Genomic DNA, 17092 nt, shown 5'->3' on the forward strand with positions numbered 1-17092 from the left:
AATACCAGTTCCAATGATTAGCTTTGACAAAATCGAAATAGGAGTACTGCAGTGGATTCTCAATACACTTGAGCTAGGAAGAGCAGAAAATGGCAGGCTGTCCTGCCAGCATAGATTGTTCAGCATATGCAAGCCAACAGCAAGAATATAGAAAGGCCTCATTATAAAATGGAAAATGAGATTATTTAAGAAAGATACAGTAACGCACGTGGTGAAGAGTCCTAATTATACGGAAAATAGTGAGCACTGAGATGCCTAATAGCTCCAAGATTTTTAAGTTACAGATTTCTGAAAACATTAGCTTAAAACTCAAGAGCAGACAAAAGTAATTGCATTGGATTTAACCCAGAGCAAAACATCCCCATGCTGTGAATGTTAACATGTCTCTACTGATGTACACAGAGTGCTTTGGCCTCCCCACTCCAGAAATCACATGGAACTAGACATGGGAAAACAGCAATTAAAAACAGAAAACGACTTCTGCATAAGAATCGACTGGGGGCACCCAACAGCTGTTTTTGTACTCCTGAGTAACACAGAAATAACAAACCCAGGGTGATTTATTTTTAAGTTTTCCAGTACACTAATGGAACTGTCTACACTGAGGTCTTTATTATCACCTCACAATTCTCTCATCTCCTGTCTAGCCAGAGAATTCGATATAACCACCATTCCAGGTGCTTCTTTCCCGACGTACAACGGACACCTCCACCACCTGAACACCCGCAGTTACTGGCATGTCCCCAGGGCCTCGTTACTGAGAAAAGAACGCCCCGCAGCGCCACCAAGTAGCAGCAGAACCTCCAACATGGCGGCCCTCACCTCACCGCCGGCGAGAGAAAAAAAACCGCCACTTCCCGCCGGCCAATCACACCCAGACCTACTGATTCCCAGCCAATCACCGCCCGAGATCGTGGACCCATGCAGCCAATCGTCGTCGGAAATGTAAGCGGGAGGCGGATTCCTCTTACTGTGAAAGACTCTTCCGCCTTCTTCGGGCACGCGCAGTTTCCGCCGGGCGGCGCTCGTTGGGTGCCTGCTGGCAGAGAGCGCTGACGCGAAGGTGCGGCTCGCGCCGGGCAGTGAGTGCATCGGCCGGCGGGAGACGTGCGTGTGGGCAGGGCTGTGCCCTCCGAGGGAAGCCGTGCGTTGCGCGCGGTCACGCCTCGCCTTACAAAGCTGCGAGCACCTCTAATGTTCCGCCGTCCCTCGTTTAGAATAACGATGTCAGGGTGTAATGCAAACGAGCCAGCACGATGGAGTTCGGTAAACCGATGTAATGCATTCAAGCGCTTAATTAAAAAACATTTTCATTACCGTCAGAGCACAGTACAGAATTACAGACCTGTGACCGACACGGGGCTGTGCTGATCCCGCATCGCACCGTGTGGGAAAACCGCGCGTCACAGCCCGCAAACCTGCACCGTGTAAATAAAATACTCATCCCACCGGTTTTCTAAAAAGGGAAAGAAAGCAAATGGGAGCTATAAATGGCAGAACAGCTGTACAGAAAGCGCTCAGCGTGCCACCAGATGTCACTGCAATTCAAGCAAATGACAAGCGGTATGAGGTCGGAGCGCGGCCAGCGCCGGGCTAATGGGCGCTGAGCATTAACTGCAGCATTCGCTGCGATCACGTTCTCTCTCGGCATACTTAACAGTTTTGTTTGGCACGAGAAAGGTCAGCAGTAGAATTTGCATGGAGTTTTGCGTGACACGGACCGGAGCAAGCAATGAAAGCCTTCGATCCTCCTCAGCACAAACAGCTGCAAGGACTTCAACAGCGTTTTGGGAAATATTTCTTAGTTTCTGTATCCCCCAGGCCTTTTAGAAAAGATGTTTCTTTCCTTGCTGAAGCCACAAGATAATTGCTAAAATATGTCTACCAGTTCAGTGAGTTCACTGGCCCTTCTGCTGATACTTCCCTTCAAAGGGATCGGTTTGGCCACCTATGCTCCATGATACATGGCACCTACACTTAAAAAAGAATGGAGAAAATGGAAGCAGAAGTGTGTTCAGAACAGGGTCTTGGAAAATTAGAGGTCCTGGAAAACACTGTAGTCAATAAAATCAGTGTTTGGCACAGGTACTGTTGTGTAAAGAGCTGAGAAGGGTCAGAGCATTTATGCCAAACAGTTTTAATATCAAGTGTCAGCTGAAATAGTTGCAGATCTGAGATCATAAGGAGAAGACCAAATCAGGAAAGAAGTCAGTACTAACATTAGACCCATGTTGGCAAATGAATAAACGTTTAGAGTTGCCATTCTGTGTCTTTATGAGACAGTGCTGAAAAGTACACACAAGTAATACACAGAGCACTGACGAGCATTGAGCTGTTAAGTGCTATGCTCACAACAGACCATTATTATATTGCTATTACTTGAAGCTGGATTTTTAATAGGATACATTCAGATTCACTATTAATTTGTGACTAAATATAAAAATAAAACCTATACTAAAAATAACACTGCCTGTAAGACAAATCTCGCTGGGCGTTCACAGCAGAAGTCCAGTCAAAGTATTGAAAAATCAGCTGAACAAATATATTGACATTTATATTGCTGGGTATTCAGATGTCAAGATCTCTGATGAAGTAAAGGGATTGTAATATCTAACCATTGAATACTCTTAAATTGTGGCATTGGTGCACATGCATGCACATATAACACAAGCTCAAGTATCTCCACATTGTTTTCCAGTAACGTGTTAAAAGTCAAAGACCACTCTCCTTTACTGCTCTCAGGTCAGTCTGCACTCTGACAGCATCCTCAGGTGGTGCTTAATACTCTTTTCTAACGAGTGCAATGACAAGGATGAAGGCAGTATTATGAGTTCTGTTTGATGTCTGTAGCACAGGAAAAGAGGTGCCACAAAGACATTATAATAGCATGTATGTCTAGAAGCATACTCCTTTGTGCATCTGTATGCATTATTTATAACACAACCTCTATACTTCAAAATAAAAAATGATACTGAAATTCTTAAACAACTCAGCATGATACAGAGATTTCCACCTATTTAATGTGATTTGCGATAGCCATCTTTTCCCCCAGACAACTTTGGCACTGTAATGTTAAAGCTGTTAGTCCTGATTAAAAAGTAATTACTAAAAGCATATTACCAATTATGTCTTCTAATTAAACTTTTCTGATTTGCTTTACAAGGAACCTTGGTAACATAATTCACATCTTGAACTGTGTGGGTTAAATGGTCGGCACAGAGGGAGATGCTTTCACATAGTGGATAAATAGTTACTGTAGAGATGGACACTCTTACCCTCTGTATACACATTTTTATGAAACTTCCAAGAGAAAAGCACATGGTCTGAGAGGAGAAAATGTAGCAATAAAAATGGAAAAAAGACACGCAGGGAAAAACAATGCAACTGTGAATCTCAGACTCAGTTAAGACCATCTAGTGCAATTCTGGAAGGGCTTAGAAGAGAACCACTTTTTCTTTCCCTCAAAACAATAGTAGTCATATCAGAGTAACTGACAACATGCCTTTTTCCAACATTAGATCTTAATCCTGCACAGAACTAAGGCGAAATTCCATGTAAGAAATAGAAGTAAAGTCATTTTTGAAGCTACATAAACACTGTAATCTTTTCAAGTGTTGTTTGGTCAATTTTCAGCAACTGTTGAATCCAACTTACTTCCTAAACTGAGGATGTTGCTCTGTAAGTAACAACTCAGTACTATGTTAGCTAAAAAGCTTTCTTAACTGTTAACAGGAGTACCATTCACAAAGACAACACAAAACTGTGAAAAGCTTTATTGCAACCTCTCCTATTAAAATAGTCAGTTTTCTTACTGTTCTTAAAGGAAATAAACACTTTACAACTCCTCAGTAAAACAAAATGACATTTTGTCAAGCAGATGTACTTCACTGACATACTGTGTAATGTACTTTTTTTCTTGACATGACAATCAGGAAAGGCAACCTTCTCATTTACATGGATTCCACGTTTGTTTACAAAAACATACTTGAAAGGACTTTGAAACTGTGGACTACTGGACATTCTATGACTAAAATAGACAAGTTTTGAAAGTGCATTACATGGCAATAACTTTTGTGAAGAATTCAGTTTTACAAAATCCTCATTATAAGGGAAGTGCTCAGTTTGAACACAGTGCAGGCAGTGAAGTTATCCTGAGAATTTAAGTGGTCATAAGTCTGCCTTCATGATAGGTGCACACTACCACTACTTAATGGCTTAATCCTTCTGTTGTTGTCAACTAGAATCCTTCTGATGTTCCTACAGAATATGACAGGAAAAAAAACTAGTACAGATTTCATCTGTCATGACTCAGTACCTGTGTGAATATTTAACAGCTCAGGAGCACCCTAAAGAAAAATGTTTTTTATGTACTGAAGGAATCCAGCGATCCCTCCCAGTTCCTTCCTAATGTAGGCATGCTCAACTCAGTCAGCAAAGCCAGGCAACTGGTTTAGTAACAGCTGCTGTCCATTCTTCTACAGCAGTGACAGACATGCAGAGATAAAAGGCAAACTTGGGATAACATGTGAATATTCAAAATTTTGTACATGCAAATACCCTGAGAGGCTACAGAAGGAAGACAATGCAAACCAAACTCACTTTGCTGAGATATTCAGTTCTCACCTCTCTGACCTAGTGACTTTAAACTGTCTCTCTATAATCTCTTGCTCCTTGCAGTAACAAGGCAATTTTGACATTTGCAAGCATGAATGTTTCTCTTTCAGAACACAGCAACAGCATATTAGCACCAGTGAGCCAAGTATCACATTGGGCTCCAGCAACACCCATTGTAAAACAGTATGAAATAGCAGTCTCAGAAGAGAAGGAAGTTAACAGCGTGCTGAGAGACAGTTCAGTGTTTTTGCTCAGGAAAGAAAAACAGTAATTGGAGGGGGGGGGGAGGGGGGGAAGGAGTAATACTTTAAAATAGTGCCTTTTATTCAGCACAGGTTCTTCTGTGCACGTTTGTGTGTGCATGTGCCTATGTTTGCTTTTTACTTTGCTAACAAATATGTAAAACTCCACTTCTATGGAGTTCAACAACAAGCAATAAACTTTAATGATATTACTTAAGTAAGCAAGTGTCACCAAAGTAAGGTTCCGTTCATGCCAAGAAAGATTCTTCTGCAGTTACTCAAGGTGTGTTTTATCCTACCTGACATTTGGCACAATCTGCAACAGCACTGAGAATTTCTTTGCAGCAGAACTCATCCTGCAGCAGCTGACACAGTTAGTCACACTACAGGCAGCTTGCAAACTACAGCAACATCGCTACTGAGTATAGAGAACATCTGGGTTGATTACTTCAGATGTGTTATGTCATACACCATCATATGTCATTTAGCCATACAGAGCCCCCCCCAAAAAAAAGAGGGCATGAGTCAAGAAGTGCCTCTTCTTGCATTGCTCCATCTCTCCTTTTTTTTTTTTTTTTTTTTTTTTTTTTTTTTTTTTTTTTTTTTTTTTTTTTTTTTTTTTTTTTTTTTTTTTTGGCCTATGAGGAAGAGCAGAGTTTCAGTTCTCCTTCCCCTGTGACAAAAGAGCTGCAGCTCAATTGTTCAACAGTTACCTCTTGAACTGAGATACGGAAAGTAATGCAGGTGGACTGAAAGCACACAGTCTTTCTAATCTGTATAGCTATAAATCTCCAGCCTCACCCTAATCTCAGAAGTGTTCTGCCTGTCTTAATGGCTATGAAGACTTAACAGATATGAAATTTCCTAATGGAGCAGTTGTGTTACTCGTTCAAAACAATTTCAACTTGAACTTTTGATCTCACTGTGCTCCAATATAAAATTAAATTCATTTTCTGTTAAATAGAAAACGAAAGCTCTTTTATGCAAAAAGTTAATAAAGAAATGATTATTTTTACTGTTCCCTACCCACAGATAACCACTGGTAATTGATCAAAATACATACAAGTTAAAAACCAAAATTAATTACCAAAGGTAGGTAGGCTTACAGGAAGAGAAATACTTAGAAGTTGGCTTTCAGAGGAAAACCCTGCCAGCCCCAACTGAATTCAACTACTGACAAGTGTCCTGCTGAAAACAAGCCAAAGTACATCTTGCATTTCTGCTGTTACACTGGACAGCTATGTAAGCTTTATAAATGACATGTGTCATCTGTGGACATTTCATTTACTTAGGAAAGAAATCAAAATTGCATTTAAGCAGCAGTCTCTAACAGAAATGGCCAAATTATAGAATGAAAACAAATGGTTTGCCTGTTCTATCAAAAGTTGCTTGGTTTTTTTTTTTCTTAAAGAAAACTCTAACTGAAAGCAGTATGCACTGGATTGCTATGGAAGAAATTATAAGCATGCAATTCATAACAAAGAACAAAATGGCAGATGTGTAAGTGCACATTAACTGGGTGAGTTCTCCAGTATGACAACACAGTGAGTTCCCAGCGGTTTCCAATACAATTGAGTTTTCACTGTACTATGAAAGAGGTGCTAAGCAGGTCAAAAAACCATCATTCATCAGTTGTTCCTTTGAAAGATAAAGACTACCGAACTGGGAAGCCTGTTCACTTCAAATCCTGGCGTTGATAAATAGCCCAACTAGTAACATTAAGTTGTCAAACACTTGAATTTTCTTGGTGTTTCTGCACTTCCAGAATTACTTGTTGGACCTTTTGCATTAGCACATACCCAACCATGAGTTAATTACAACTGTGGTTTTAAAAATCACTTGTGATTTTGATGAATAAGCAGAAATCTAAAGTTAGATGTCTGAATACATGGCTTGATTTTTATAGCACAGTTCTTTCAAAAAGCAGCTCTAATAATTCCACCCAGACAGCTTTGAAAATTTGTAATAAATTTTGCATGCAAGTGTTGAATATGTGGGAAAAAAACAAACAAATAAACAGACAATCTTTTACTTACTAGACTGAAGCCTGTCACCAAGCCTGTTGCCTACCTCAAACCATACTAAATCCTCAGAACAAAAGTCGCAGAGCAAGAAGTATTGGGTATGCAGTACTTATGTTGCTATGCTTTCCCTGCTGTAGAAGATAATCTGAGGACACATTTTAATACTAATTTACTATTAGAAGCATTATTTTGCTTTGAGGTTCCTGTTTCGCATTGCAAAGGATGCAGTCTTAGAGATCAATTGGTTTATAAAAAAAAGTAGCTGATCAGAGCATTCAAAAAGTACTACTGCAAAGGCAGTGAGATGCTGGGAAACAGAGAGCCAGGATTCAGAGTCCTAGAATCCTACTGCAAGGCTCTGTTACAAGCTCAATGTATTGTCTTTTCTTTCCTTTCTCACATCTGCTTGATTTACAAGTTTACCTATTTCAAGTACGAGTGTAAGAGCATAAGTGTAATTTGAGTGCAAAATTTCTCTGGTTTTCCTTAGTGAATGCAGCTGCAGAAGGACAACTCCTGTACCACCACCTGGAGGAAAAGCCTACTGGTTAATCAGGTGAACAAGATGAGAGCTTCCCCATGAAGCATCAGAGTACCTTCATACACTCTGGTAACAATCACTCCCCCTGCCTACCGCAAACAGTGGAGATAAGGCACTTAAAAATAATAATAATAATAATAAAAAGGGAAACAGGGGCTGATTGGAAATTTTCATGCAAGTTTTGCTCATAACATTTCTTTACTTTCCAACCCCAAAACTAATGGAAATACTCAGCACAGTAACAGTCTTAAAAAAAAAAAAAGTATATATATTTTATATATATAAGGAAAGCACTTACATATATATATATTATATATGTATATATACATATACAATATATGTATATATATGTATATATATACACATATACAATATATATATGTATATATACATATATATATTATATATATGTAAGTGCTTCCCTACAGTGTCTGCCATGCAAATTGTAATTGGAACAGTGCCCAGAGTTGGTGTGATAATACAAACAAAATTAGAAATGAAAACAATAAAGCTGCACTGCCCATTTAAAAAACAGACAGTACAAAATAGTAAAATAGATCTGTTAGAAATACTCTATGCGATCTAGAATATTGCTAGCAACATAAAGTGTCTTCTCTTGATCTCTTCTAAATAGCCTGAGAGAATCCCTTTGAATCATTCTGCCTTGATTCATACATTACAAGAAACCACCCAGGCTTTCAGCAGATGTAGCTCTAACATTTTGGCCCTTAATACTTTCAGAGGTTTAGAACAGTACGTCCGGTTCATTGGCTACCTGCCTGCTGTGAAACTGCCAGGTTTGGTAGGCTTCAAAAAGGAGCACAGAGCAACGCCACGCAAGAAAGGGCCGTTGAGACTACTGCAAAGCTGTTCTGCATCCACTTTCCTTCATTCAGATGAAGTGGATCCAGCTCTCCTCGCATTCTCTAGGCATCTTGAGGGGGTGAGTCCGGCAAGTGAGGCTGTAGTTTTTGCCTTTGTTGTTATCCCAATATTCCCGCCCATTGACTTGATATCTTGCTGCAAACTGGACTACAGAGCACAGCTGAAGGAGGAAAGAAGGCACAGGGAGAAAAAATGTGAAAACATCAACTTGATCCTGCCCGTTTTTCTCAGAGATGCTACTGTGCCAATGAGCACATACTTCATGGAGACTTTTCCACTGGTTGAAGGTGTATCGCACAGATACTTGCTTCTCAAAAGCAATGTTGCAAACTTGGATGGTGCCACTGACCCCCAGATCTGAACTGGTCACTCGTTCAAGACACACCTGCTGCTCCTGAAGTCGGGCAGAGAAATCCATGCAGTCTGCAGGCTGCTGGAAATCAGGGACTAAGCACTGCATGGTAAACTCCAAGTTGCTGTACCAGAGATCTGAATTTATCGAGAGCCTGGAAAGGACATGTAGGGGAATTGAAGGATCCTCCCCTTTCTGGAAGACTTTGACTTCAGTCAGCTCCAAGCCCAGAGCATCAGCAAATCTCACCTTGTTCATGCGACTCTGGCACACAGGAGCTTGACACTGCACTCGCTTCCTTCTTTCAGGTGTTGTAGGCAAAGACCTTGCTCGGCGGCGGATGATAGGCCGCAGTGCTGGATCACAGCTGCTGGAAGTGCTGCTCTGAGGCTGATGAGGCTGGGCCACCACCTTGACTGGGGCACGGCTCACAAGACATGGGCTGCTGCTCGGACGTACCATTGAGGGCTGCTCCTGTCCTCGTCCTGCTGTGTCTTGAGCCCGCAGCATGTTCTCATAGAGATTAGACAGGTATCTGCGATTCCTCCGAGGACCGCGCACCTCCATTCTTCACTGATGGCAGCGCTGACGTTAACACTGCTGGGAGTACTGCCTCTCTGATGTAAACTGGGAAAGAGCCACGGACAGCGAGGATTTGAGGTTACTACCCTGGATACAGAAGAGTAAGCTGGAACAACATAGCCTTCTGCAAGGAAATGCAGAAAACTGGCAGCTCTCACCGCAGCTGGGAGCAAAGCAGAGCCCGGAGCGTTGTATGGAGAAGCTGAAGGCAGGCTCAGTGGCTGGTGAACTCGAGGCTGGTGGACCCGTTGCTCAGGCTAGAAAGAGATTCAAGACTGTCACCTGCGATGCTGGAGGACTGCAGACTCTCGCGCAGGCTGGGGACGGACTGGAGGCTGTCGTGTTGGGCGCTGAAGGACTCCAGGCTGTCACTGAGGTCGCGGGGCGCGTGAGGGCTGCAGCGGTGCACCCCGAAGCACCCCGGACCATTACACGCCGCCAGCCGGGTCTGCAGGCTGTCCTCGCAGGGGCTGACCGAGCCCAGGCTCCCGCAGCGGCACCCGGGACACTCGAGGCTGTCGCACTGGATGCTGGGCGACTCGCGGCCGCTGCCGAGGCCGGGGAAGGCTTGGAGGCTGTCGGGCGGGAGCGAACCGGAGCTGAGGCTGCCGCACAGGCTGGAGGGCGTGAGGAGGCTGTCGGGCGGGGCCGGGGAGGCGGACTCAGTACTGTGACTGGAAGGGGAGGAATCGGCGGCCGGGGTCTGCACAGCCCACATCAGTGCCCAGCTGCAGGCAGAGCACAGGCACCGGGCCGGCCGTACCGCGCTCCTCTCAGCACAGACCCCCGGCGCCCGGTCGGCCCGACGGCGCGTGCGCGGAACCGCAGCATTCCCACCCACGCCGCGCCTCCCTGTCTATCAAACTGAACGGCCAATAAGCACCGCCCCAGGCGCATGCGCAGTGCCTGCCTGACGTCGCTGCCCTCCGGGTGCCCTTAATGCCGGAGGAGGCTGCAGGGGAGGCAGGTACAGGCGGGCTGGGAGGCGGTAGCGCTGAGGGGTTGGTGGGACCGAAGGGAGAAATCGAGAAGGTTAAATAACGAAGCATGACCTCATCATCAGTCTGCGGGGCCGTTCTGTAGCAGGAGCTGTGAGCTGTTGCGTCTCCGGGGCAGGGCTGTGCGGGGCTGCAGGCGGTGCTCTGCCCGCGGAGCGGAGCTGGGCTGCGGGACCGCGCGGGTCCGAACTCCGGAGATCCGAATCGATGGGACATCGTGCCCTGCGGGGCTTTGTTCTGAGAAGAGGAGAGGCAGTAAGAAATGAGACTGTGTCAGATAAACGTCAATAGTATCCAGTAACACATACAAACAATAAATCTATCTATAGAACTGCAAAAAAACTGAGGGTGGGTGTAGAAAGGTGATCTGGTGCAGAGCATCTGTCACATCGCAGGAACTGTGCAGCCCCGGGAGGGGAGTGCGGCTTCTGGAAAATGAAGGAATGCTGTGTGCTCTGCTGTGGCTATTTTTAGTGGGATGGATGAGCAGTGAGAGGCTTGGTTTGGGAGAAAAGTGAAGCATTGGGTACACTTACGTATATGAACGTGCCACGAGCACATTTTCTGGCACAGAAAGGGCAACTCCATGCACCTAAAGCAGGCAGCGATCAGTGTTCAGTTATGAGCAGAAACACCCATCCCTGTTTGACCGATCCTCGGTGCAGGCAGGACAACATGAAGAGCTCACTGCACGGTGGAAAGTAGCTCTCCTAACACTGCTGCATCTCATCATGTTGTTCTGTATCTTTACCAACAGTCCTGCAGACCGTTTGGTGTGTGCTGGATGGGCTGAGTGGTGCTGGCCCGGCTCACCTCACTGCAGGGCTGTGTGCTGTCTGCAGAGCGGCTGCATCTCTGCAGCTGACGCTGAGCACGGCTCTGTGCAGCCAACTTGCTGCTGGTGCTGAGCACTGGCTATGTGTGGCCTTGGTGAGATGAATATGTGACTGCTGAGGGATGGGATGTTGCATCCCAGTGCCGTTTGGTAGCTAATTAATGTTTATTGTACTGCTTTAATAATTACATTGTGTGGTTTTTGTTCTCTGCGTGTCCAGGACGTGGTGATGTTTGTGTTTAGCATGCTGTGCTGTGTGGACCAGAAAGAATGGAGTCATTGGAAGATTATGTAAAGATAAAGATGTAAATACCACTTTAAAAGAGTAATAATGGGACCAGGCATTCAAGAACATCCATTATTACTGCACCGAAAGGCACAGAAAAAGGAAAGCCAAATCAATGAAAACCACAAAGGAATGGTAAAGTAAGGAAATTATTTTTCTTTCTTTCTAGTTATAGAAAGTGCTATAGAAGATGTAACAAGCGCATGACTGCGCAGTTCAAATTCTCATCCTCCTCTCCAATCCACATCAACACAAATGATTGTGTGGTATGACCGTGCAGGTCACAAAGTGACAGAGGTGACTGCAGCACTGCTGGAGGCACAAAACTTGTCTTCACTCTTTTATAAACTCTTGATTTGATTTAAAAAAATATCTTTTTAAATAATAAAGAATAATGGTTGAAGTTTTGTTGAGACTGTGCAAGTGAAAAAGGGAAGCAAGATTGATTGTGGCATTCATATTGTACTGCATAATTAATTTTGTTAAAGTGCACTGGGACCATGAGTATTCCATGGTAGCTCAATTAATAATTAATATTTGCTATTTATTATCTGCAAAGGAACTTTGGGATCCTCTGATGGAAGTTTCTTTATGAAGGCTAAGTTCTCTTAATATGTTTTCTAATTTAATTATGCATTTTGCAGTAATAGTATTAAAAATGTAGTATTATAGTGGCTAGATAAAAAAAGCATAGTTACTATGAATATTAAGACTGTTTGCAACCAACTCTCTCTTCTTGAAACTTAATGGTAAACTTCTATTGAATTTCTATTCTGATTATCATAAACATTTCTATTAATGTGTGATACTGTGTTTAATCCTTGCTAGTAACAGTAATGGAAAAAGCCACCCAAGCACCAAAGGAGTAAAGAAATCAGTTTCTCATGTGAAATCTTCTGGAAGATTATGCAAAAATGTGCCAACTACCAATGAAAAGGTAAATCATACCAGTTCTTTTATAGAAAAAGGATACAAAGTTTATGTTAGCATTTGTAATAACATCACATATTTTCTTATCTTTTCAGACTTCCTGTGACACTCAAGACAATAACCAACGAAGTGTTTTTAAGAAGGGGAGGAACCAATTAGATGACAGTACTCAGTCAAAACAGTAATTCTATTTAAAGATTGTCTGTTTAATTTGTACGCAGTTCAAGCTGGCATTTAAATGATTGTGATGAATTCTTGGCTTCATTGTGTTGCCTTTGAGGTCACTGCACTCAAAAGTCAGCATTTTTGAGGATAATTTTGAGTTTAAATTATCAATATGGAATCTTGCTATACTGGATCTCAGGCAAAATTGAATGAAATAAAGCAAAAAATTCAAGGCTAGATAGTATTCTGTACTGATTTACTAAGTTTCCATGCAAATTTTACCTCAATTCATGTATATCCAAATCCTTAAGGGGGAAATCAAAAGTTTGTAAGCTGGCGTTCCAGAGACTTTAACCATTCTAACAGGATGTGATATTTCTTTTTGTTTAGAATCACAAGTGTTTGCACATCTCTGCCCAGAGTTGAAAGGTCAAAGAGGAGTCTCCCAGAAACAAGGCAAAGTGAATCTTTAGTGCACAGGATCACTCCTGCCACAAAAGGCAGCACACAAGGTAGCTTCTGTAAAGTTAAAGATGTCCAAGTGCAACATTTTTATTGCAGTAAAAAAGAACAGTTGGAAAAGAATCATGAAGAACATGCTGCTGAAGCTGGTCCGTGCTCCTCTAAATGGCAAGAAGCATCTGTGAACGAAATGTTTCTTGATTTTGAATCGGTACAAATTATTAAAGAAGATGCTGAAGATGATAGTGCCAGTGATCTCTCTGATTCAGAAAGGATTCCCATTCCTCCATCTCCCTGCACACCACCAGAACTCATACTCAGAGCTGAAGAAATTGATCCAGTTTGTTTGGAACGTGTGCCTGATACGGGTTTTAAAGACTCAGAATTTTACTACCCAGACTTCCTGCCGCCCCCTTTTAACTCATGGGACTTGAAGCAACTGGCCATCTTTGTTAATGTAGAAGGTAGATCTGAGCTTCGACCAAAGCCAACCGGATTTCTTGAAAAATACATTGATCGTCTTTTGCAGCTGGAGTGGCTGCAAATGCAGACTGTACAGAATGAGAAAGCAAAGGCAGCCAAAGCCAGACCACAGACTGCTCCCAGCTCTGTACGTACCCTAAAAAGCCCTGGCAAATGCAAAGCATCGCTTAGCCCTTTGCCTAACAAACAAATGGTTCCCCAGGAAACTGTTACAAAACTCCCCACGTGCTATTCAGGTCACAGAGTAGATCCATGCTGTGAAGAAAGTCAACGGTTTTATTCACATCCAGGGCACCTGAAACTATCTGAAAGAATGGGACATGCGATGTCTTCTCAGAGACAGTCTGGTGAAGTAAGAAATGAACTGAAAAAAACAACTGCAAAGCAACAGCTTCTCAATATGCAGCCATCTGAGAACAATTCTAAAATTCAAAGTGTTGGTAATATCAGACCCCCTAAGCAAGCACCAGCATTTCATGGTACAGCTGCTCCTATCAAAGGCTTAAAAACATATGCATGTACAAACACAAAGAAAAATGGCAATGCTAACAATTATGTTCCTTCTAAAAAATCAGCCGGGGACAGAAAAATAAAAACAAATGGCACAAAGCAGACATCACGGAAATTTAAGTGAAAAGTTTATTAGTTGATGTTTCTTGAAGTGTTTGGCCAATGCAGAAGGGTCATGTTATCTTCACAGGAAGATCCTGCGAAAATATGTTCTTGATTCATAGTTCTGAGTCAGCACTGTTCATTTCAATACATTTGATCTTAAGCCAGCAAGGCCAGCAGGAAATCTTTTCCCTGAAGGCAAGTCTTCCATTGGTCTTTCCTTCAGCATATTGACAATTGCTCAAGACTATGAAAGTTTAGAGATATACACAGTTATAAAATGTCCTCCTATTTGCACCAGTTGAAGTTTGCTGAAGTCTGTAGTGTTTCTTCTGCACTCCTTTTTGTGCATTTGAGAGAATAGGATCTGAGCTCTTTAAAAGAGATGTTATTTTGTGACAGGTTTCATAGTGTTCTGTTCTGATGGGAAAGGGCTCAATTGTTTTTATAAAATAATGGAGCAGCTTATCTATGCAAAGTGAAACTAATTCTTCATAGGAGATGATGAATTTTTGGATGAATTGGATGTGGTTTTTTTTGCTAGGAAGAAGAATGAAGATAATGTACTGGAATATTTTAATACTAAAAGGATTTTTTTAAAGACAGACATTTGTTAGAGAGCAGACAGCTTCAATAGTGGCAGATTAATAAAATCAAATGCATATTTTTATACCCAGAAAACTTCACTGTTTACAGACAGCGTTCCTTCATGTTCATTTTGTAAACCTTGAATATTTCAAATTGCACGTGGATATTGATGACTAATGCCAAATGAAAATATTACTGCACAATCTGTGACCTAATGTTCAAAACTGGTAAGCTCTCAAAATCCAGAAAATAGACTCTTAGGGGATGAGCTTGAAGACCAATGTAAGTTCAAGCAAAGATATATTTTGATACAAAAATACCTATTCTTAGCCACCTGTGATGACTATTCTCTATTCCATGGCCCAGCCTGTGTCAGTTTGATTTGCTTCTTATCTGAAGATTTAGACAAGTGGCATGGGGAAATACCATAAAATTGTTCAGCCAGAGTTGAGTTCTGTCCTTAGACCCTTTGATTCTTCTTGTGTCTGGGATACAGGAGAATATGAAAGTAATTCAGCGAGTATTCAAGTGTCAGTTCAGCTCTTAGCAGGGGACACTATTTTGTTGAAAATCTAGAAATCGTTTTGAAGTTTGATTTTTAAATGAAATACTGAACACCATTTGTTCATCCTCAGCCACCTGTCACAGTGAACTGTTGATGAGAAGTAAGCTGAGGTCTGACAGACTGGGTTTCTACAAGTGGATCCTTCTCATTCCTATAGCCAGTGAGAAACCATCAGTTACTAAAGAATATACTATGTACATAGTTAAACTGCACTTGTCTTGGTGATCTCATCTCTCTTGGTCTTAAGATGCTTAGCTGTTTCTGTTCTTTCATTGTGTCTACTAGGTCTTCAGCTTTGTAAAATTTCCAAGCATGGATTTATATATAGTTTAAAATGTGAGAATATTGATAAATGTAGTAATAAACCAGAGTATTTTACACAAAAACAATGCTCAGGAATAGACTTAAGAAATATTTTTAGTGGCTTTTTCCTAGTTACTGGAGACCAAATGTGAAATTTTAAATTGATGAAAGAAACAATTTTAATATACAGTATTATGTTTCCATATGCAGTATTTGTTAGGATACAGTTAAAGTAAATGGTAGTTGCTTCTACATTCTGCGCTATGCAATTAAAGTGGAACTTAATCTCATGTCCTCAAAGATCATATAAGTTGGCTGTCAGAGGTGTGGAGAAACTTACAGGATGGCATTCAAATACCAGCAGCTGCAGAGCATTAGCACATGCTTGTGTTACAGTTTTATCCTTTTGTTTTGTTCCAGACTCTTCCTGTATTTCAGCTGCTTTAGATGGAAAGGGTTTTGCATCCAGTGCTGGGATTTCAAGCTTTTGCCAAATTCTATGAGCCTTCATTAGCAGTTTTATTGATTTACATTAAGATTAGGAACAGTCGGATTGCTCTTGCTGATGAGCACGATTTTAGTACACTATTTTAGCACATTGTTGTAAGCTCCAAAAGCAAGGTGAGCAGGATCAGAACGGCAGATTTTTTAAACACATCTTCGTAGATGCAGTAATTAGTTTAGTGTATTATTATAACGCTGAATGTTAATTAGCGTATGCAAAATTTCCTCTGATATGTTGCTTTATATTGGTGCTTCCTCAGGTTACAAGGAGAGCATGAAGATACACGCACGTTTTGCATGCTAACTTCTTAAAGAACAAACAGTGTTTCAGTCAGCTCTGACCAGAGCAAACTCAACTGGCAGAGAATTCTTTTCCTTGCAGACCTAGGAATTAGAAAATTCTGTTTTAATGTATTGCTTGTGGTCTAATGCACACCTAATGCAAATCTATTGCTGGAGACTTTCTAAAAATTAAATAGGCAGAAGTAGTGATGACATTGAAAATAAATTGAATATTTGTTCATCACTCATTGGCTGTGGTCTGGACAAACAAAGTTTATCTCACATAATAGTTCTTGTTCACTGATTTGATAATTATATAGTAAAGTCTACTTTGTTTGCATACAGAAATAGAAATTCTGATTTTTACCTCAAAAATAATTATTTAAATGGGAGATCTGCAAGTGTTGGAATTGATCCAGCACCGGTTTTGCTTCCATTTTAGCTTGTCTGTGTTCTGGACCTGTAGCTGAAAAGAACTCCCTCTATAAAGAAGACTATGGTTTATCTTTCTTTGATTTTGTATTAATGGGCATTCTCTTTAGAAACAGAATATAGCAGAAATGTTTATTTCATCAAATACATTCCATTTGGAATTAAAATATTTCCATAGCATAGTGTTTGTGTGGCTATTTCTGTATTTTCACTGTATTTAGCAGTATGTTCTTATGTTTATGTGTTTTTAGCACTGAAGATGCTTCTTGCAGAAGTGATTCGAGATATTTAAATTGAGTGTTTTTTTTTTTCCTAGATATTGTAAAGGTTTATTACAAAACTAATAGCCTCAGGTTGCATTTTAAATAAATACTCAGAGTCTACTTCAGTTACACAAGTATGAGCTA

General features: G+C 41.4%; 2 protein-coding genes across 2 annotated transcripts; one reads left to right on the forward strand and one right to left on the reverse strand.

Moving 5' to 3' along the window:
* Window positions 1-8243: 8243 nt before the first annotated feature.
* On the reverse strand, window positions 8244-9225 carry PPP1R3D (protein phosphatase 1 regulatory subunit 3D; the record flags this gene model as incomplete). The annotated part of the gene is made up of 1 exon (XM_079543373.1): window positions 8244-9225. The coding sequence occupies one exon, from the start codon at window positions 9223-9225 to the stop codon at window positions 8314-8316; it is 912 nt and encodes a 303-aa protein (XP_079399499.1). The 3' UTR covers window positions 8244-8313.
* A 2179-nt stretch (window positions 9226-11404) lies between these two features.
* Window positions 11405-14033, forward strand: FAM217B (family with sequence similarity 217 member B; the record flags this gene model as incomplete). Its single annotated transcript, XM_079543246.1, has 4 exons — window positions 11405-11499; window positions 12188-12296; window positions 12385-12470; window positions 12845-14033. The coding sequence occupies 4 exons, from the start codon at window positions 11405-11407 to the stop codon at window positions 14031-14033; spliced, it is 1479 nt and encodes a 492-aa protein (XP_079399372.1).
* Window positions 14034-17092: the final 3059 nt, after the last annotated feature.

Source organism: Tetrao urogallus (assembly GCF_951394365.1).
Source record: "Tetrao urogallus genome assembly, chromosome: 16".
NCBI classification, from domain to species: domain Eukaryota; kingdom Metazoa; phylum Chordata; class Aves; order Galliformes; family Phasianidae; genus Tetrao; species Tetrao urogallus.